The 22,633-nt window shown below is 39.1% G+C and overlaps 1 protein-coding gene across 1 annotated transcript in view; it reads right to left on the reverse strand.

Annotated features, from left to right (window-relative positions):
* The window catches only part of FREM2 (FRAS1 related extracellular matrix 2), a 154,284-nt gene that overhangs the window by 121,731 nt on the left and 9,920 nt on the right, over positions 1–22,633 (reverse strand). Inside the window, exon 2 of the mRNA XM_043478121.1 lies at positions 21,124–21,213. Coding sequence (XP_043334056.1) covers positions 21,124–21,213 — 90 coding nt within the window. The remainder of the gene's footprint in view (positions 1–21,123; positions 21,214–22,633) is intronic.

A 22,633-nucleotide genomic window follows, 5' to 3' on the forward strand; every position in this document is an offset into this window, starting at 1 on the left:
GGAACTCTTCTTAAAGATCAGCTTACCACTGTCCCACAGCAAAGGGGCCTCCCAGGTGGCTCAAAAGGTAAAGAATCTGCCTGCAATGTGGGAGACCTGGGTTTGATCCCTGGGTTGGGAAGATCCCCTGGGGAAGGGCAGGGCAACCCACTCCAGTGTTCCTGCCTGGAGAATGCCATGGACGGAGGAGCCTGGAGGGCTAGCGTTATTGGGTTTGCAAAGAGTCGGACACGTCGAAACAACTTGCACCACAGAAGCCCCCAGGGACTATAAAGCTGTATGGCTGGCCTGACTCTCTGTCCTCGGTGGCTCCCTCTGCCCCCCTCATCTCCCTCTGGTCTGCTGTCTTCACCCAAGGCTCATCCTCTCTTCAGGGTTGCTCTCTCTTGCCTTCCTGGTCCCTACCTATGCGCCCCATTACTCTCTTCCCTCTGATGTCTTATCAGTTAATCTCATTTTCCTCGAGTTCTAGAGACATCTGGAGTCAATTTCCATGCACTGTCAGCCTACTAAACATCTTTTTTTCCTTCCTGATCTACCAAACACACAGTTACTTCAATAGTCACAGCACCTCTTTTCATCAGTCATGATCAGAATGATCTGTGTGCTCCCACATTGAGGATACCCTCAGTAGTAGGGGATCCATAGTGAGGAGAGTAGTAATACATCTTAGAAAAAGGACTCCTTCTTTTGGACCCTAACCCTCTGGGTACCTGACCATCTCTCCGCTCACGCCAGGGAGGTCAAGGGGCCCCATGCTGTTTAGGTTCAGTCTTTCTCCCTCCCTTCTGAAGTGGGTTGCTTGAACCTGGTTTCTCTAGGGTCTGCCATTTGTCTCATAAAGTATATGCAAAATGCCCCACAGCATCTTCACTTTAATTCAGTTCATTTGGACTGAGGACTTTAGCTTTCTGCCCCTTGGGCTGTGGGCTGGGAGCCTACCCTTACCCTGGTCCAGCTCAGGCTCAGAACCCCTACCTCTGTGCATGGGACACTCCAGATACTTAATTTTATAGAATGTGATTCAGACAGCTTCCTTTAATTCACATAGATCATTCTGGTCTGAATTTATAAACCCAGGTTTTCGTATGTCAGTATCCACTCAGAATTGAGACAAAATTCGTATCTGTGAGAGCCCATATGGTCTTCCCAGGTGCTAGTATAAAGAATCCGCCTGCCGGTGCAGGAGTTGCAGGAGACTCGGTTTCAATCCCAGTGTCGGGAAGATCCCCTGGAGGAGGGCATGGCAACCCACTCCAGTATGCTTGCCTGGAGAATCCCGTGGACAGAGGAGCCTGGTGGGTTGCAGTCCACAGGGTCGCAAAGAGTCGGACACGACTGAAGCGACTTGGCACGCGCGCATGTAGAGCACATGTAAGCCCATGTTTTTAAGCAGTGTGGCTTGCACATACCAAGAAATCAATGAAATTTTGTCCAATTGAATTGACTACATTTAGTCTCAATCTCTGTAGACAAACCTACATCTCCATTCTAGTTGATAGTGAGCCAACTGATTTGCTTTAAACTGTCAAGTATCAACAAGAGAGTAGTAAATAAAGATTAAGAATACAGAAAATACATCAAGGAAAAGTTCCAATGCTGTTTGTACATGCCTCATATTCCTGAGTAAGGGGGAAATCTTACCAGTAAGACTAGCTCTGGGCCAAACGATGTAATAGACTAGGAAGAAAATTAGCATCATTCTGCTTCCCCTTTCAATGACCTTCTTTGCTACCCTTTTCCCTACTTCCTGCTCCTGAAATGTTCCTTGTATTCAATAAGTTGTCAACAAATCTCCTGAGGACCCATGGTATCTGAATTTTACTTGGGGGAGCTTGAGGGACTTTCGCACATGAACCTCAAAGACACTAATTCTGATGGTGGATTTTCAGGTATCATGGCAGGCAATGGGTGAGATATCTTTGCATAGGAGGATCTATTTTGTGGCTCTTGAGTTCTACTAACATGTGGACCAACTTGGGACTTGACTTGTCACTTGGTTTATTTCCTACAAGCAGGATTACTTTAGTAGGAAGAATAATGGCTCCCCAAAGATAGCCTCACCCTAATCCTTGGGGAATTTGTGAATATGTTAGCTTATGTGGCAAAGAGGACAGGGAAGCCTGGCAGGCTGCAGTCCACGGGGTTGCAAACAGTCGGACACGACTGAGCAACTGAACAGCAACAATAAAATGGTGATAACAGAAACCACTGACTGCTTTCCTGCTAATCCAGTAAATTGACTAGGGTGGATTGCTGGTTACACAGGAAGTATTCAATACACACTGTTTCCTATCTCTTCTATCTGCTGGCCCATACCATCTGCCACCATAAAGCTTGCAATGATGGCTCTATTCAAAACTGAGGGGATGTAATTAACAGATAAGCATCTAATAGACTTAATAGAATTATCTCTTCAATGTATTAGTGTAATTTTTTAAGAAAGAGAGAGAGAAACTGGTAGAACAAGAGCTATTAGCAAATACTAAAAAAACTCTGTTTAGGTATAGCTTATCACTGGGGGATATAAAATGACTTCGGAGCTAGTAGATGCTCTGAATAAGCATGCCAGGAATTCAAAGTTCAAAAGATTATTATAAACCATACTTTCTTTCCATTAATCCTAAAAAGGGAAAAGGAATGCCGAGGGGGTCTTGGTCTCATCAACTCTTAAAAGTAACAAGAATACAGCTTGATTCCACCTGTTAGCATGGAAGAGCAATACAGATGGGTCCAAAAATATTTTATAAAGATGTTTAGAACACCGAGAGAACAGACATGCCATTAATAGAAATGGGGACGACAGAAGCGTCGCGTTTGATAACAGCCACCTAACTACTATAAGAATTAAATGCCAAATCAAATTACCATCCAGGAATAACTCAGAATGTGAAAAAATATTTTCAGCCTTTTTTCATATTATCACTTAAGAGGGCAATTTTGAAATTGATATCAGAAAATGTTATTTAAATTCATTAAGGTGTAAAACTGGTTGACAAAAAAGTGATACATGAGGATCCCACAGGAGAAGTCTGTGTGTGCGTGAGTGTGTAAGTGAATGTGTGTGTGTACTGCCCTGTTTCAAAGTAACTGATGGGGTAAAAATAGAAACATATATAAAATGCTTTCTGAATTCTACTTAATAAAGATACTGAAGGATCATTAAAATATGAGAATGGGTCTATATTGATATATTATCCTACTGTTAGTCACTCAGTTGTGTCTGACTCTTTGTGGCCCCTGGGACTTTGGTCTGCCAAGCTTCTCTGTCCATGGAATTCTCCAGGCAAGAATGCTGGAGTGGGCAACCATCCCCTTCTCCAGGGGATCTTCCTGACTCAAGGATTGAACCCGGGTCTCCTACACTGCAGGCAAATTCTTTACCATCAGAGCCAGCAGGGAAGCCCCAGGATAACCCCTAAGGAAGTAGTAAGAATATGGCAGAATCGGTATTAAAGGAATTTGCTAGATTCAAAAGTGCCTTAATCATGAACTTAGTTGTATATATTATTTACAATAAAAAAAAAACCTTGGGCCAAGTAACTCAATCACCATGGATTAGGTAACTATCTAATAAGGCAAAATCATGATTTTCTAGAGAATTACAGAAGAGCCCTTACTCAAAACCAGTCTATACATCTGTGTTTCCAGTCTGCCCTATTTTCATAATTCCTTAACTCTTAGTTTCAGGAATCTATAAGTTAAACCATTTAATTTAAAACTGTTTGTGGTCATGGTAGATATTTGTGGATAGGAATAATGAAGTGTCAAATGCTCTTTTAATTCATGCTTTTATAATTACATGGACTTGGTTTACTTCATTTTTTCAGGGAAAAAATTGTTTTAGAATTCTAAAATTATTTTCAATTTTTAAATTAAGTAGTAAGACTTTTAAAAACTACCTCTAAATGAATATATTAAGCTACTGACTTGGTTAACATATTAAAACTTTAGGAATCTTCTATTTAAAAGGCAACTTTTTGTCTGAAATCTCAAAATCAAATGCTATATTGTGTCTAAAATTCTGAAGATTGTGTAAGTATGGTCTTCACCACATATGCTATATAAATTCATACAGGGAATGTTTAATCAAGCAGGTATAAGCAGAGACTGGTTTATTTCTAGACACGTTTACTTATCACATCACTTAGCAACACCATTTATTCAGAAGAATCTCTGGCATAAAATGCTCTGCTAATCCACTTTATCTCTTACAGTGTTACTTTTCTCCCTAATTAAATGAAACAGATATCAGGTAACATTTAATTGGCTTTGTATCTTTTCTTATCGATGCTGACTTTCACCACACACATACTTGAGGTGGTAGAAGGAAAAAGGAGGGAAAGGGGTGAGTAGTTTTCTCATCTTTGTCAAAATGATGTTGGAAAAGGGGAGTGAAGTGAGTCTATTAAGAGTATAAACTCATTCCATTCTCAGTGGTGTCTAGAACATAAATCAGTAAGATTCAGTACGCTGATTATTATACCTAAGCTAGAGAAATTGCAGCATCTACAAAAGCTGAAATGTCTAAAAGCTAAATCTTTAAACTAGATCATATCCAGGCATCACATGTAAGAAGAAGATCTCCATTATAATAAAACCAAGACAGAGTCTGATGTCACCATGAAAGCCTATGCGAAGAATATTGGGAAAGTGCATGTTCACATATAAGAATGTTCAAAGTGTTAGTCTCTCAGTCGTGTCTGACTCTTTGCGACCTTATGGACTCATGGACTTGTAGCCCGCCAGACTCTTCTGCCCATGGAATTTTCCAGGAAAGTACACTGGAATGAGTAGCCATTCCCTTCTCCAGGGGATTGTCCTGACCCAGGGATTGAACTCCTGCATTGGAGTTCATTGAATTGGTCTCCTGCATTGCAAGCAGAGTCTTTACCCTGTGAACCACCAGGGAAGCCCAAGAATGCTCCAACCACCATACACTTGAGCTCATTTCACAAGCTAACAAGGTAATGCTCAAAATCCCTCAAGTCATGCTTCAACAGTACATGAACCAAGAACTTCCCCATGTACAAGTTGGATTTAGAAATAGTAGAGGAACCAGAGATCAAATTGCCAAATCTGCTGGATCATAGAAAAAGAGAGAATTCCAGAAAAAAACATCTATTTCTGCTTCACTGACTATACTAAGGCCTTTGACTTGTGTGGATCACAGCACACTTGGAAGATTCTTAAAGAGATGGGAATACCAGACCACCTTACCTGCCTCCTGAGAATCCTGTATGCAGGTCAAGAAGCAATAGTTAGAACTGGTCATGGAACAATGGAATGGTTCAAAATTTGGAAAGAAGTACGTCAAGACTGTATATTGTCACCCTGCTTACTTAACTTATATGCAGAGTACATCATGAGAAATGCCGGGCTGGAGGAATCACAAGTTAGAATCAAGATTGTCTGGAGAAATATCAGTAATCTCTGATATGCAGATGATACCATTCTAATGGCAGAAGCAAAGAGGAACTAAAGAGCCTCTTGATGAAGGTGAAAGAGGAGAGTGAAAAAGCTGGCTTAAAATTCAACATTCAAAAAATGAAGATCATGACATCCAGTCCCATGGCAATGGGATAAAATGTGGAAACAGAGGCAGATTTTATTTTCTTGGGGTCCAAAATCACTGCAGACGGTGACTGCAGCCATGAAATTAAAAGATGATTGCTTCTTGGAAGAAAAGCTATGACAACCCTAAACAGCATATTAAAAAGCAGAGACATCACTTTGCCAACAAAGGTCCATATAGTCAAAGTTATGGTTTTACCAGTAGTCATGTTTGGATGTGAGAGCTGGACCATAAAGGAGGCTGAGCGCTGAAGAATTGATGCTTTCGAATTGTGGTGTTGTTAAAGTTTCTTGAGAGTCCCTTGGACTGCAAGGAGATCCAACCAGTCCATCCTAAAGGAAATCAGTCCTGAATATTTCATTGGAAGGACTGATGCTGAAGCTGAAACTCCAATACTTTGGCTACCTGATGTGAAGAGCCTACTCACTGGAAAAGACTCTGATGTTGGGAAAGATTGAAGGCAGGATGAGAAAGGGGACAACAGAGGATGAAATGATTGGATGGCATCACTGACTCAATGGACACGAGTTTGAGCAAATTCTGGGAGACACTGGAGGACAGGGAAGCCTGGTGTGCTGCAGTCCGTGGGGTCGCAAAGACTTGGACACGACTGAATGACCGAATAACAGTGAACAATAATAATGACAAAAGTGAGGGAACAGCTTGATCTTGTGTCAAATCATTGCCCAGGGAAGGTATCCTTTACCTTGTGAAAGCTGCTTGAAATAAAAGATGACATTGAAACAAACATTTTATTATATAAATGGCAGCACAAATAATTAAAAATAGCATAAGAGGACTTCCCTGGTGGTCCGGTGGTAAAGAAACCGTCTGCCAATGCAGTGGACACAGTTTCATTCCCTGGTCCAGAAAGACTCCACGTGTCATGGGGCAACTAAGCCCGTGTGCCACAAGTACTGATCCTGTGAGCCCTAGAGCCTGTGCTCCACAACACGAGGAGCCACCACAACAAGAAGCCCTCACACAACTAGAGAGCAGCCCCCGCTGGACGCAGCTCCAGAAAAGCCTGCGCGGCACCCAAGACCTGGTGCGGCCAAAATTAAATAATAATAACAAACTATAAGGTTGTAAGTGGAACAATATATTATGCATATGTATATATGCTTTATAGAAGTGTTTCAAGTGTACGATTATAGTACAACTCACTCATCAAATCTTTTTTTTCAATGCCAACAATTTCTTAAATGGTTAAGTGTAGCTTACTTAATTCTAGAGCAATGATGCAGTGCATTTAATTTGGGGCTATTTCTACATAAACATGTAAAGCAAGAGAAAGACTATGGGAACACAAAACAGTGCTTTTCTGGCTCTTGGATTTCTGAAGTCTACTGACCAGTTTTACTACTCTCTTTTCAATTCCTGAAGTGGCTCTCTTGAGCTACGCCTGAAAACACTGTTTTTAGTGTTCTCCGAATATGCCTGTAACAGCTACACAAATGGAGTTAAAGGTACAAGCAGGGCATTACCAGGATGAGAGGATCAGACCTTTCTGCACCAAGGAAACCAGCAAAGAAATGGAGAACAGGCAGGTCTGCTGTCTCAGTTTGGAGGACAGTCATCAGAGCTGTCTCGAAACAAAACGAGGAGAATTGTGTCCTGGCTTCCTTCATCAAAAGATACTCTAAACGCACCATTTTCTAAGCTTTCTTCACAATTAACAAGAAGGATAAAAAGTAGTTCTAAACTGAAAACCAGATATAGCGAGATAATTATGTTCCCTTAATCTTTTCTTTGGAATTTCTTAGTACCAAGAATATTAGCAGCATTGGCAAGAAGTGAATCTTACTTGAGACATTACTAGGAATAACTGAATAACTTATTCTCGAATCTTCTACCATAACAACACTATAATCATCTAAAGACACATTGTTTTCTTAACCTAATATTTATATTATTTACTCCCTAAGTGAAAAATCACTTTAGGCAACACGGCTTGGCAATTGATTTTTTATTCTTAGGGGCAGAAACAGGTCAATAAATCAATGATTTTAATTAATTTACACTGTTTAAAAACTAAAAGTTCAGGAAAACTTTCCCCCTTCATTTACACAAACATTATTGTTCCCAAGAAATGTACATTATGAAATTGATCTACATTTGTCAAACAAGAACCAAAACATCTATATTTTTGTGTGTATGTGTGTATGGTTCATACATTCCTCACTTTATCACAATGCTAAGCTTTAATAAACCATATTGTCCCTTATTTGCAGTCAGGATTAAGTATGACATTTGTCCCTTTGACTTCACCGAAATATAGCAGAAAGATCCATGGCTTTAATACTTATAAGGTAGAAACAAATAAATGAGGCTGCTAAATAAAATGTATGAAAGTTGCTCAGTCATGTCTGACTCTTTGTGATCCCATGGACTATACTGGAATTTTCCAGGCCAGAATACTGGAGGGGGTGGCCTTTCCCTTCTCCAGGGGATCTTCCCAACCCAGGTCTCCCACATTGTAGGCAGATTCTTTACCAGCTGAGCCACAAGGGAAGCCCAAATAAAATCTATAAAGTAATAACTCAAACACTATTTATAAGAACATTAGAGGGACAAAGTTTTAAAAAGCAACTAGTTTTCCTGTGATATCATAGGAAAATAAGATTTCACATTTTTATTACATAGAATCAAGAAGTATCTCTCTACTACAAATCATTTGCACAAGCAATACTGAGTTTCTAAGGAATGCTAGGAGCAAAATTTAAATATCCACAGCCCTTATTTTCCAATGACATCAATGAAGAATTTAAAAATATATGCTGCCTTATTACTTAAATTTACTAATTTTCTCAAAGATGCATTTATTGAACTGCTATTTTCTTTATAAATCTGTCAGTTTCATGACTACAGCTTTCTGTACTAAACATATTTAGTTGACTCTAAGACCTGGACAAACATGGTATGTTATCACTATCTTCAGCTGGTTGCAGCCCAGTGTATTAGACTTGCAATCAAAACTATCCTTTGAACCTCCTACAACTGCTAAATCGAGGTGTTTCAGAGTACTACATTTTGGTAAAAGTGCGTTACTATATTTAATCTTCAAGTCTATAAAAGGTACACTTCCAAGCATCAAAAAAGAGAAATAAAACATGCACAGTGAGCTCAAGAAGTATTGCATTCCCATGATTTGGCCAAAGTGGAAACTCATTATTATTAGATTAATGGAAATCTTAGCTTAGCTACTTACTAGTGGTCCAATAACTTTGGAAGCATTGTTATCCTTTAAAGTCAGCACTGAAGAAGTGTTAATTCTCTTTCCACTTTCATCCCTCCTATCCCCTCTTTCCACCAAAAACAGTCAAACTACACACAGTTACTGTGAGAAAGGCAAGAGAAAGGAAGAAAGAAAAGGACAGAAGGAGGAAGGGAGAGAGGGAAAATAAAAGCAAGGAAAAAAAAGAAAAAGAAAAAAGAAAAGCTCTGGAAACCCTCACTGTAGTAGCTACCTGCACGGTTGCTACCTTGCCACAGAAACTGTACTGCATGAATGATCCTATTTCCATGAATAATTTTACTGAAATCTTCAAAAGAACCCTAATAGCCAGGTGCTATTATTATCCCACTTTAAAAATGAAACCGAGGCTGAGAAAGGTTCAGTCTCCTGGCCCAGGGTCATATCACCAATTCTTGTTGGAGGCAGAACCTATATTTATTCCAGTTCTAATTCCCCTCACTCTGATTTCCATCAGAGTGATTTCCATCAGGAAGATATGCAGGGTCAAGAGACTGGCCTTCCTGTGTACACATTTCAAAGAAGTGAGACATCTCATAATTAAGACGTTCAAAGTGACCTCTTCATTTCCTCCCTTATACCATTCCCACGCCCCCCTAGTCTTTCCCATCTCAGTGAATGCAACGCCACTCTCCTCTGGCCAAGAAACCCAGCATCATGCTTACGTTCTCTTTCTTCCAATCCATCAATAAGTCCTGTAGATTGAGATGTGAAATTATGCAAGCCCATCCTCCTCTCCATATCACATCTGTCTTCCTGCATCAGCCCCACATCAGTCTCCCTTCTTCCTCCTTGAAATGCCCCCTTGACTCTCTACCACCACAAGAGCTATTGTCTGAAAACAGAACTTGTGAACTCCCTTGTTTTAAAAAGATCTGGGGGCGTCTCTTTCCCTTAGAACAAAATCTGAATGCCTACCCTGGGTCTGTAAGGCTCTGTACCATCTGGCCTCCATCTAGCTCTCTGGCATCCACTGCCTGGTGCCACTCTCTCACTTGTTAATTGAGCTCCAGGTGTGCTGATGCTCTTCTGGCCCCTTGAACACACCAAGCTCTGGGCCTTTGCACATGCTTTTCCTTCCACCTGGAACATTTCTTCTTCCCTTCTTCCTGTGGCAGCTTCATCTCATCCTAAGTCTAAGCTTAAACATCACCTTTCTGAAGACTTTCCTGATAGGTGCATCTTTATCTTGGATTCACTGATAACCTCTGCAATAGTTTAAACAATGTACACGTGTTGTATTTGTCTACTGTTCTATTATCCATACCTATCAGAACTTCAGATCAGATCATAATTGCCATGACTGTCACTGTTTTTCAAGGTCCCGATAGACACCTGAAATGTAGTGGCTGCTCCAAAAGTACTTGCTGAATAATTCAATAAACAAATGAATAAGGAAATTATTTTCACCCAGTAAGTTTCACCACAGAAACTCTTTCATTGCATTCTCGTTCTATTGTATTCTTAAGTGTGTGTGTGTGCTAAGTCACTTTAGTTCTGTCTGACTATGTGCGACCCTGTGGGCTTAGCCTGCCAGGCTCCTCTGTTCAAGGGTTTCTCCAGGCAAGATTACTGGAGTGGGTTGCCATACTCTCCTCCAGGGGATCTTCCGGACCCAGGAGTGGAACCCACATCTCCTTATGTCTCCTGCATTGGCTGGTAGCTTCTTTATCATTATTGCCACCTCAAGTCCTGTCCGACTCTGCGATCCCATGGACATAGCCCACAAGGCTCCTCTGTCCGTGGAATTCTCAAGGCAAGAATCCTGGAGTGGGTAGCCATTTCCTTCTCCATGGGATCTTCTCTACCCAGGGACTGAACCTGGGTCTCCTGCATTGTGGGCACATTCTTTACCATCTGAGCCACTAGGAAAACCTCATTGTATTCTTACAGGTTCTAACAAATATATAATTATACTAATTACAACTGTGTACTAGACCACTGAACATCACCACATTCTATTTCTCCTGACTGCCCAGAGCAAACTTAAAGAGACAGACTGGAATATTTTTGAGTTATATAACATATACCATGAATAAATATTTGATTTGAAACTATGGTATTTTAATCACTTATGAAACATTTGCTTAGTTTTTAAAAGGTGATTATCATTTGTTGTGAGAGTAAACATAGAACCATACTAAACTTCAAAGATGTGTCTAGTACTTATCTTGGTTGCTTCCAATTGCTGACAGTTAAAGTAAAGCTGCTATAAACAAACAAAAAAATGATATATCTAATACAGATTCATATTCATGGGAAGATTTAACGCTTTCAATAAAGCTTCCTCTGAACTAAAGCTAATAAAAATGGTACATCCATAAAATTTTGGAATGAACCTAAACAATAATAACTAATAAAATGTAGTTTATATGTTTCTACTTAAAAAGTACAACTTCCTTCATGGATACAGCACAGATATTTTATAGATTCATAGTTTTATTTTTTATTTGTTTTTTTTTTTCCTTTTTGGCCATGTGATTTTAGTGGCTTGTGGAATCTTAGTTTCCTGACCAGGGATTGAACCAGTACCCTTGCAATGGAAGCATGGCATCCTAACAACTGGACTGGAGGAGAATTTCTGATTCCTGCTTTTAAAGGCAGCGGTCTGGCATTGAAAGACCTTGATGACTTGAACTGTTCTGAACTGCTCAATGAAAAAAGGAAGGCTTACAAACATTATGCCATAGTCACCAACACCTCCTGCCAGGATCAGTTTTCTAGTGGATCTGTGCTCTCTTACAGATTAAAAAATACTTGCATCAGTGCCTGACATTACTTCACTTTCTTATTACAACTCCCTGAGACACTAGTATCTTTCCTCTGGTTCTCATGTCACTAGCAATTAACTTTATTGCCAAGAATGCTTGCTTTTTTTCCCTCTCAGCTGAATATTTGTATAATCTTTTAATGCTTGTACTCAGACCTCATTTTCCGACTTACTGCGCTTATCTATATTTTTCCAGCCTTGCTTTAAATTCAAGTTAATTATCAATAATGACTTTGCCTTAAACCGTAAAGTTACTGGTCACCTTCCAGAAGAAAGTTGTGCTCCTTCTCACCAGAATGAAGAGCGTCCAGTCTCCTTGGGTCTTGACTATTCAGTCGTCAAGTACGGACTAAAAATCTGAAAGACTCGTCCTCAACTGACATTTCACATACAGAAATGACTTTGCAGCTTTTTCTACTATGTCAAGAAGCTATTTATATCTTTCAATAGCATATGAATTAGGGATCTTGGCGGATGAAAAACTAGACCACAAAGCACAATCAAAGACAGTGGCAACACATGTCTGGCTACGGACCAGATGCTTTATAATGGCCAAGACACATATCATGTCTGACACCCGAGTTTCAGGGCCAAAACCGGAGACAGACTCTCTTAGTCAGCATGCCTGTGTCATATGAGAGCTGAAATGAGGAAATGGCCAACAATTTCCATAATGGAGAAAAAGTAGGGCCCCTCCTACTTAGTATAACCAGCCAGATGATCACATATCCTAGTTCTTTCTTCTGCCCATCAAGAAGTATCTTTATTTATGTCAGAGTCTGGGGTTGACATGTACACACTACTCTATTTACAACAGATAACCAACAAGGACCTACTGTATAGCACAGGGAACTTTGTTTAATATTCTGTAATAACTGAAGGGGAAAAGAACTTGAAAAAGAATGGATATATGTATATGTATAACTGAATCCCTTTGCTGTATGCCTGAAACTATCACAACATTGTTAATCAAGAGAGATTGTAGAAAAAGTGAACTATCTTGAATCTGATGAATCTGATGCTGACACCTTGAGACTTGAAATAAGAAACAGAAAAAATGTATATAATGACTTTTTAATAAGAGTTGAGGATAGTTTATGCTAATATACTTTCTACTTCTCTTCTTGTTGTAAAGTTGCCTCACATGAGGCAAAAAAACTGGGGTGACTAAAAACACTTTAGGCAGTGGTTCTGACTTAAATATTTCAGTTCAGTTCAGTTCAGTTCAGTCGCTCAGTCGTGTCCGACTCTTCACAACCCCATGAATCCCTGCATGCCAGGCCTCCCTGTCCATCACCAACTCCCGGAGTCTACCCAAACCCACGCCCATCGAGTTGGTGATGTCATCCAGCCATCTCATCCTCTGTTGTCCCCTTCTCCTTCTGCCCCCAATCCTTCCCAGCATTAGGGTCTTTTCCAATGAGCCAACTCTTCACAGGAGGTGGCCAAAGTATTGGAGTTTCAGCTTCAACATCAGTCTTTCCAATGAACACCCAGGACTGATCTCCTTTAGGATGGACTGATTTGATCTCCTTGCAGTCCAGGGGACTCTCAAGAGTCTTCTCCAACACCATAGTTCAAAAATATCAATTCTTCAGCACTCAGCTTTCTTCACCATCCAACTCTCACATCCATAAATATTTCAGTGATTTATAAAAAATGTCTATGTTTCTTTAAATTTTTTAAATTGTATTATATGATACAATTGTTTACATAATACACTGACAACTATTTTATTTTCTGAAAAGAATTCTTTAAAAGTAATATGAGCTCTAAACTGGTGTTTACTGTGAATCTCTTCAGTCTTAAGTATATTTCACGGACGGTTTCAAAGGCATTTTTATAGGAGTTAGTTCCATGTGTTTAAAAATGTGAAAGCTTTACTAAAAATCTTTTTTGGTGCCACAGGGATTTAAATTAATGCTAGGATAAGAGAATGTTCTAAAAGAATGCACAGGTCCCCTGGGAATTGTTTATAGGAACTTTTCATAGAATACTATTTAATCAATCCTTATTTAAAATAGAGCTTCTTTTTGCCATTTATCTATTCATTTATATTAATATTTGTGAAATATTTACTCTGTGTTTACCCATGTGCAGGCACTGTGGTGTAAAGATTAATGACATCTTTTTGATTTGAAATAGTTTCTTCTCTACAAATGAAGATCTTAACAGTAGCAAATAATCAGGATACAACTTTCTTGTTATAAATAAAGATAGGGACAGAAGCACACACACACACAAAAGGCATGACAAATTTTGTTATCAACATGCTGGGAACAACTCTAGAGAGGGAATGACATTTGAGTCGAAAGTTGAAGAGTGATTAACAGTCTTTAGGGCTGAGGGTGGGGCATGCCTGGAACAGTTACCTGAGACTGGGTTTCACATCACAATAAAGAGCTACAGGAGTTTATTGGCGAGAAAACTAAAAAGGGACAGGAGCGCTTCCATGTTAAAATACACAGAATGTGAGAATAGCAAAATTACAGAGTTAAATGCTGAGAAAAAATCAGACAAGAAATGCTCTGTTAACAAGGGGATAAAAGAATGTGTGCTTTTCTCAGAAATAGAGACACAGACACATATAACAAACGTGGATAACAAGAGGGGAAAGGTGAGGTGGGATGGATTGGGAGATTGGATTGACACATAAAACTACTATGTATAAAATAGATAACTAATGAGGACCCACTGTGTATCACAGGAAACTCTACTCAATGCTCTGAGATGACCTAAGTGGGAAGGAAACCCAAGGAAGAGAGGATACAGGTAAACGTGTGGCTGCTTCACTTTGCCGTACAGCAGAAACTAATACAACATTGTAAAGCCACTATACTACAATAAAAAAAATAAAAGAAAAATAAAAGAATGCATGCTTTTTTTCTTCCCACAAAATTCCAGCATACTAGATATGGAATTTCATTCAAAGAGGCAATTATCAAAAGAGGATGTATTTTCCAAGTCTGTATTATTATTATTATTATACTGAGTTACCCTTGTGAAGGCATAAACAGTATGGACATGGACAAAGACAAAAGACATGGACGACAGTTTAGCTAAATCCAGGTGGTGCAGTGGTAGAGAATCCACCTGCCATTGCAGGAGACGCAGGGTTCCATCCCTGAGTTGGGAAGATCCCCTAGAGGAGGAAATGGCAACACACTCCAGTATTCTTGCCTGGAAGATTCCATGGACAGAGGAGTCTGCTGGGCTACAGTCCATGGGGGTACAAAGAGTCAGACACAAGCAAGCATGCACTCATAGGTGATTGTAATGCACACTTATGTAGGAAATCTTCTCAGCAGAAGCCGCAGATAACAGAAGCACATCTCATAACTCCAGAATCTGACCTTTCAGATTGTAACTATGAAAATGCATGTGTTGCTTGGCCCCAGAAAATCTGGTTGGATGACCTATTTTGATATAATATTTCCTTTTTTTTTTTTTTTTTTTGGCTGCACCACGCTGTTTGTTGGACTTTAGTACTCTTAACAGTGAAAGTGTGAGTCGCTCAGTCATGTCTGACTCTTTGTGACCCCATGGACTGTAGCTCGCCAGGCTCCTCTGCCCATGGGATTCTTCTCTTCAGTCAAGAATACATTTCCTTCTCCAGGGGATCTTCCCAACCCAGGGATCAAACCCGGGTCTCCTGCATTGCAGGTGGATTCTTTACTGTCTGAGGCATCAGGAAAGCCCACCAGGGATTGAACGCGGGCCCTTAGCAATGAGAGTGCAGAGTCTTAACTGCTGGGTCACCAGGGAATTGCTGCATGTTCTTTATTAATATTCCAATACACCTATTTCATTACTAAATGATCATTTTAAGAATTACAGTATGACAACTTTATAATTATGAATTTTCAGGGCTGTATAACATTTTCTGGTGTTGATACCGTTACTAAAAAGCTCTTCGTATTTTTATTGGCATTTAGAGCAATTTCCAGATTGCTATTGTTCACATGGTGACATGCGTGTGCCTATAAGTCTTTGCTTCTGTTAAGCTATGTCTCAAGTGGAGTCTTATAGCCTTCCTGATTCCATCTACAACTCAGAGTTGTTTCTTCAATTTTATTTTCTTAGTTTTCAACTTCACAAATAGTTTGGAAGTGTAACTGTTTCATCATAATCTCTGAGGTGAATTTTTTAAAAGTTTCTTTGTAATTGATAAAACAAGTATAAAATGGTATCTTAAGATTGATTTGATTTGTGTTTAACTTTAGAAAGAATACATTTTTCTCCACATCTAGTTAGAAAAATTACAGTGTGGTACCAAGAAAGAATACTATAAATGTTAGGATTCAGTGACCTTTAAGGTATTCTAAAATAAAAAACTTACTCCAAATGATGCAGAACTTTTACCTATCAGCAGATCCTAATCTTCTGATAGGTAAAAGGAGGAGAGTGAAAAAGCTGGCTTAAAACTCAACATTCAAAAAATGAAGATCATGGCATCTGGTCCCATCATTTCATGGCAAATAGATGGGGAAACAGTGAGAGACTATCTTTCTGGGCTCCAAAATCACTGCAGATGGTGACTGCAGCCATGAAATTAAAAGACACTTGTTCCTTGGAAGAAAACTATGACCAACCTAGACAGCATATTAAAAAGCAGAGACATTACTCTGCTGACAAAGGTCCATCTAGTCAAAGCTATGGTTTTTCCAGTAGTCATGTATGGATGTGAGAGTTGGACTATAAAGAAAGCTGAGCACTGAAGAATTGATGCTTTTGAACTGTGGTGTTGGAGAAGACTCTTGAGAGTCCCTTGGACTGCAAGGAGATTGAACCTGTCCATCCTAAAGGATATCAGTCCTGAATATTCATTGGAAGGACTGATGCTGAAGCTGAAACGCCAATACTTTGGCCACCTGATGTGAAGAACTGACTCACTGAAAAAGACCCTGATGCTGGGAAAGACAGAAGGCGGAAGGAGAAGGGGACGACAGAGGATGAGATGGTTGGATGGCATCACTGACTCATTGGACATGAGTTTGAACAAGTTCCAGGAGTTGGTGACGGACAGGGTAGCCTGACGTGCTGCCGTCCACAGGGTTGCAAAGAGTTGGACACAACTGAGTGACTGAACTGAATTGAACTGAACTCTTCAGTCTCATCTATCGAACATGCAAGACTCAGTCTGGAGAAACCAGAAGGATTTGAGCATTCCTCCCTCTCAAGTCTCTCCTGAATGTGTCAAAGTTACTATTTGGGGAAAGAATCCAAGATTCAAACTGGCCTCTAGTTGCCTCATCATGCAACTTGCAAAAGGTCAGTTACCTATATCTGTGATTCAGTTTCCTCATCTGTCATATATATATTTAACCATGCTGGGAGCTATGAAGGCAAAATTGCATAAATGATAGTCTGATAAAAGATCCAATTGAAAGAATAATGACACATGAGTATGTGTGCATGAGGTATGAATACATATGTATGTGTGTATAATATATACCTGCTATATTAAGTAACATTCATTAAGTCCAAACAGAGCAAAACTCCCTGAGGTGAAAATTCTGACATTATCTATTCTTTGAATAGATAACTCTATAGTCCTGTCATTTGGTAATTGCCCCCAAGCCCTCCAAAAACTGAAAAGTAGAAACTCTGTCCTAAGCACCACCCATTAGTAGTGGATGGTCCCAGTCCATTACTACATGTTAACAGAAGAATTCTGTGGCTAGCCAGGTTCTTGTGATAATTAAATCTGAAACAGAAGATTTTATTTTTCTGTTCTCCTTCCTCTCTTCTCCCATTCTTGATTCCTGAAATTCAAAGCTATATTTTATTTTTAAGATTATTTGAAGATTCTATTTGCTCTAGTAAATTTATTTAGACAGTTGCTATTCTAAAATAAATATGGTAGATTTGAAGAAAGTGAATTTAGTGGGTTGAAGAGAGAATTGGTGGTAGAGAGTTCTTGGTTTTATGATGTGAGACTTTGATTTGCTTCCCAGATGTGAAATGTTAAAAGCATTTCATATATTTCATGAGAATGGTTTATACATAGGCTTACAAAATTATATAAAGTATTGATTGCTGTTGTTTAGTAGCTAAGTCGTGTCTGACTCTTTGTGACCCCATGGACTGTAGCCTGCTAGGCTCCTCTGTCCATGGAATTTCCCAAGCAAGAATACTGGAGTGGGTTGCTATTTCCTTCTCCAGGGGATAGTCTCGACCCAAGAATTGAACCCACATCTCCTGCATTGATAGGTAGATTCTTTACTACTGAGTCACCAGGAAAGTAAATAAAATATTGATAAATGACAATAAATCACAATAGCTGAATTCAATAACCAAACCCTCTGGTCTAAAAAGTTTGTCATCAGATGGGGAGAATAAATACCCTTGAGGAGCTCTTGTAACTTTCTGGAAGGATGGTCGTGTTTGGGGAAATTATCTGGTTGTTCCAAGACCTGGATCCTTCCAACTGAGAAGCAAGGCTAATCCTTGTTCATAAGATTCAAGTACCTGCCATAATTCCTGAGACATACATATCTTTGAGAAGTGTTAAATGATATCATAAATGTGTCTTCAAAAACATGCCATCTAGTTGATGAAATTTACATTGTTACATTTGACCATATTGAAAATACATGTTTTTATTACAGTCTATAAAATAGGGCTTTTCTAGAATGGATTTTGATGAAATTATTGACTGCACAACTAGAAGATACATAGCTAGGTCAGAAAAAATTTAAAATTCTTACTATAATATTTTTGTAGAAAGGAAAGAAAATTATTTTTTCTTTCCTCACAAATATTGCAAAAAAAATTTTTTTTTTACTTCTGTTTGTCAAAATACCTCACACTTTCCAGAGAGAAGAATTTCACTCAATATTCTCTGTAAGTTTAAGTAGCATTGCACTTCTCATTCAAATATTAGGATATGTTATAGACAATGGAAAAAATAAGTATCAGACTAAAAATATTTTGAAATACGTATGTGACTTTTCAGTTTTTAACCTTGCAGGTTCTCTATGACTATTCCGTCAAAGAGAAGTTTTCTTGCATTGGGGAAATTAAAAATAAATTCTGTTCCACTGAAAGTTGCCAGAATCTGCCTGAACTCTATGAGTAACACATGATCAGTGGGGAAGAAAAGAGTAAAGGACAGTATCTCTGGACGTTTTCTCTCTCACATGAAACTCTAGCTCTGAAAAAGCTCCCGAAATGATTTAGTTCCTATTTCCATAAACACAGTCTTTAGAGGCTCATTCATTTTTTCAGCAAATCCAAAAATAAACCCAGTCTCTTCAGCTAGTCATTCCTCACTTAATATTGTGAAATATGATACAGCATAGTGTTTTCTCATGTTTGAACACAGACCAAAATTTCAGAGTAAATACTGAAAGTCCATCCAGCTTAGGAAAGAAATGTGCAGAATAACAGAGCATATATGTGAATAAAAAGAAAGAAAAAGTAAAATATATAGAAAAGTAAGGGCTATGATGTCTTGGAATTGTAGTCATTGGGTTTGAAACTTTTTTGGCAGTTTTAAAGAAAATGATACTTTTGTTATTGAGGTTTATTCAGTCATTCTGAGATATATACATGGTGCTTTAAGCCAACAATTTAGTCCTTAAGTTTATATATTTTTTATATATATATATACATATATATATAGTGAAAGTTGCTCAGTTGTGTCTGACTCTTTGCGACCCCATGGACTATACAGTCCATGGAATTCTCTAGGCCAGAATACTGGAGTGTGTAGCCTTTCCCTTCTCCAGTGGATCTTCCCAACCCAGGAATCGAACCCAGGTCTTCCACATTGCAGGCGGAGTCCTTACCAGCTGAGTCACAAGGGAAACCCAAGAATACTGGAGTGGGTAGCGTATCCCTTCTCCAGCGGATCTTCCCGACCCAGGAAATCGAACTAGAGTCTCTTGCACCGCAGGCAGATTCTTTACCAACTGAGCTATGAGGGAAAACATATGTGTGTGTGTGTGTGTGTGTGTGTGTGTGCTAAGATGCCCAGTCGTGCTTGACTCTTTGTGACACTGAACTGTAGCCTGCTACGCTCCTCTGTCCATGGGGTTCTCCAGGCAAGAATACTGCAGTGGGTTGCCATTTCCTCCTCCAGGAGATCTTCTTGACCCAGGGATAAAACCTGTGTCTCTTACATCTCCTGTGTCTCCTGCATGGCAGGCAGATTCTTTACCACTATGCCACCTGGGAAGCCAACAAATATATGTGTGTGTATCTCTGTGTGTGTGTATATATATACAAAAATATGTGTATATAAAATACAAATCTGAATTATTTCAGAGTCTCATTCTAAAGTTTACTCACAGTGAAATTTCCCATTTGAGCAGCAAGATTCAACAAGCAGATTAGTTTTCTATAAGCTGATTTCCTTCTCAGAATTTGGTTTCCTACTAAGATTCACTTATCAATATGTGGAATAGTAAAGTATAATTTGGTTGATAAAAAATAAAGTTATTAAACTTACTAAATTTAGTTGAACCCAAACTGACACTTTTTTTTTTTTTTGCCTCTCTGGCACACACTCAGCAGATGTCATTTTTCAGAGCTTGCAATCCTGTTACGTCCAATGATATTTTAAACAAGCACGATTTAATACTTCAAAAAATAGGAAGGGTAAGCACAGAATCTTTTTGAGATAGATGACAGAACAGTGTGCATTTTTATAAGGTGTCATAAAGAAACAGATGACTGAATCAGAATTATTTCTCCCTCTCTCTTCCCTTGCACACAGGTCCCCTCATTTCCTGTGTCCTGTCCACACATTCTTCCTGAGATCCTTTTGCTTCTTCTGAGAGCAAACAAGAACACAAACATCTTTATGACCAATCTAGAAGTGGCCAGCTTTCCTCCTAGGGTGTGAGAACTGAACAATGGGAGTGGCTGTCAGGGCACTGAGGGAGTGACGACAAAAAATTACCGAGGTGGCTTAGATCTCAGGTCATAGTCTATACTCTGCAGTATTCAGACTCCACTAAGGAAAAGTTTAGCTAGACTAAGTCTCTAAATTCCCCAAACTAAGACAATCATTAGACATACTGAACTTGATGAGATGAAACGTATATTTACTTAGCATTGATCTCTTGGTGAATGCTTTGTATCATCCACCAGCCTTAGTCCACACAGCACCCAAGCAAATTAGAAAAAGGCACCCCCTTTTTCTAGATAGGACATGCTTTGCAAGTGGGGCTGGCGGGTTCAACATCCTGTCCCCTCAAGTAGGCAGCTTTATGCAGAGCAAAATCTGAACAACTGGACATGAGGATCCTATTTATATAGATCTTTCTCTTTAGTGCTTTACAAATCACAAGACAAAAATAATATAACTAGGACATGTATTCACAATCACTGCAGAGTAGGATAGTGTCTGATTGAGAACGTAAGATTTTCTAGAGAAAATACCAAATTCACTCCATAAAAATTTAGGTGAGCCTAAACTGATACTTGATACAGATTCCTTGTATGAAGGCTGTCAAAGAGCGATGAATAAAAGTCACTCTTCTTGTTTATACTAACAGGAGAGTGAATACTTACCCCCATCTTCAACCGTAAAGTGGAATATGTCACTCGTGGCATTAGCCCCTTCTCTTAAGACATAGCATATTTTCATATCATCAATGTCAGCTAGAAAACAACCAAATAACAAGATGATTAATTACTAGGGCAAAACTGGTGATTCATTACGGATGGTAAGTCCTGTTGGCTGTTACTCTTCTGAACCACGTTTACATCTTCTTCTCCTAAGGGAATTGGTGCTATCTTATTTCTCCTATCTCTAAGCCCCCTTGATTTCAGCTGTGCCTTGGAAATCTGATCCCTTACACAGATAAATAGAGTGCAAGAGTTAGGCTATAATAATAGCAAGGTGTTGCCCCTCCCAATGGTATTTGCATGTTCATGCACCAAAGGAGTGACTATCTAAATACGGAATGTCAGACTCCATGACAGGTGGAAAGGGAGATATTTTGAGGCATGGCAGATTTCCTGGCACGACAGAAATCACACCCTTTGCCTCCCTGGCCCTGAGAGGACAGAGGTTCTTCTGCTTTCCCTTTGGGCTAACTTTTCTTTCCTCTTGTGTTACAGCAGGCTGTTTCTAAGCTCTCCAAATTTTTGAAAGAAAAAAATGAAAAAAAAAAAAAAATCTCACAGATTGAAGTTTCTATCATGACCCAGTACCAAAGAGAACTTAGAAAACATCTAGTAAAAGCTGAAACCTTTATTCAGAGTGAAAAATTATTCTGCCTCGGAAATGTTTTTTTCTACTATTTTCTATTCAAGCTCTCAAGTTCACTGGTATGGTTTATGTTCAGTATTGACTAATACACAATTTTAAAATTTATTCATCCATTTTGTGTTTTTCTCCGTAACAATGCCACACAGACAACATAATAAAACAAACATCATTCTGCCCTGTGACACTCCCATGACTCACTAGTAGACCACTATTATTATAGATCTGGGCCAATCAGAAAGTAGTTATTTTCAAGATTACTTAATATCAAGATCATGGCTAAAGATTGCTTCAACAGTGATAAGCAATATTTGTCTCGTGTGTGGTTTATTTATCTTCTAAGATCTTTAATCAGTTCAAGCTATGGAGTTTATAGGCATCACGTATAAGAAAATGATTTTATGAAAGTATCACGTGATGCACAGTATTAGTTTCTATTTTCTGTTTGTGGTTTTCTGGCTTCGAGGCATGCGGGATCTTAGCTCCCCGACCTGGGATTGAACTTGTACCCCCTGCAATGGAAGGTGAAGTCTTAATCACTGGACTGCCAGGGAAGATCCCTCAAGTGATGCAGAGTATTAAAAATGACCAGTTACTCCATGAACTTCTATAGCTCCAACATACAATCTACCTTGGCTCGCATAGATTTGAAAGGTGACTTGCTTACCATCAGACATTTGAAGAGGGGGAAATCTGATTTAATAGTTAACAGTACCTTCTTGTGCATAAAGATACTTAAGGACAAAGCAAGTTCAAGATGTTTTGTTCTCCTTAGAACTTCATCTCTAACTCTAATTTCCCCAAATTCTG

Source organism: Cervus canadensis, chromosome 9 (genome assembly GCF_019320065.1).
Source record: "Cervus canadensis isolate Bull #8, Minnesota chromosome 9, ASM1932006v1, whole genome shotgun sequence".
Lineage (NCBI taxonomy): Eukaryota > Metazoa > Chordata > Mammalia > Artiodactyla > Cervidae > Cervus > Cervus canadensis.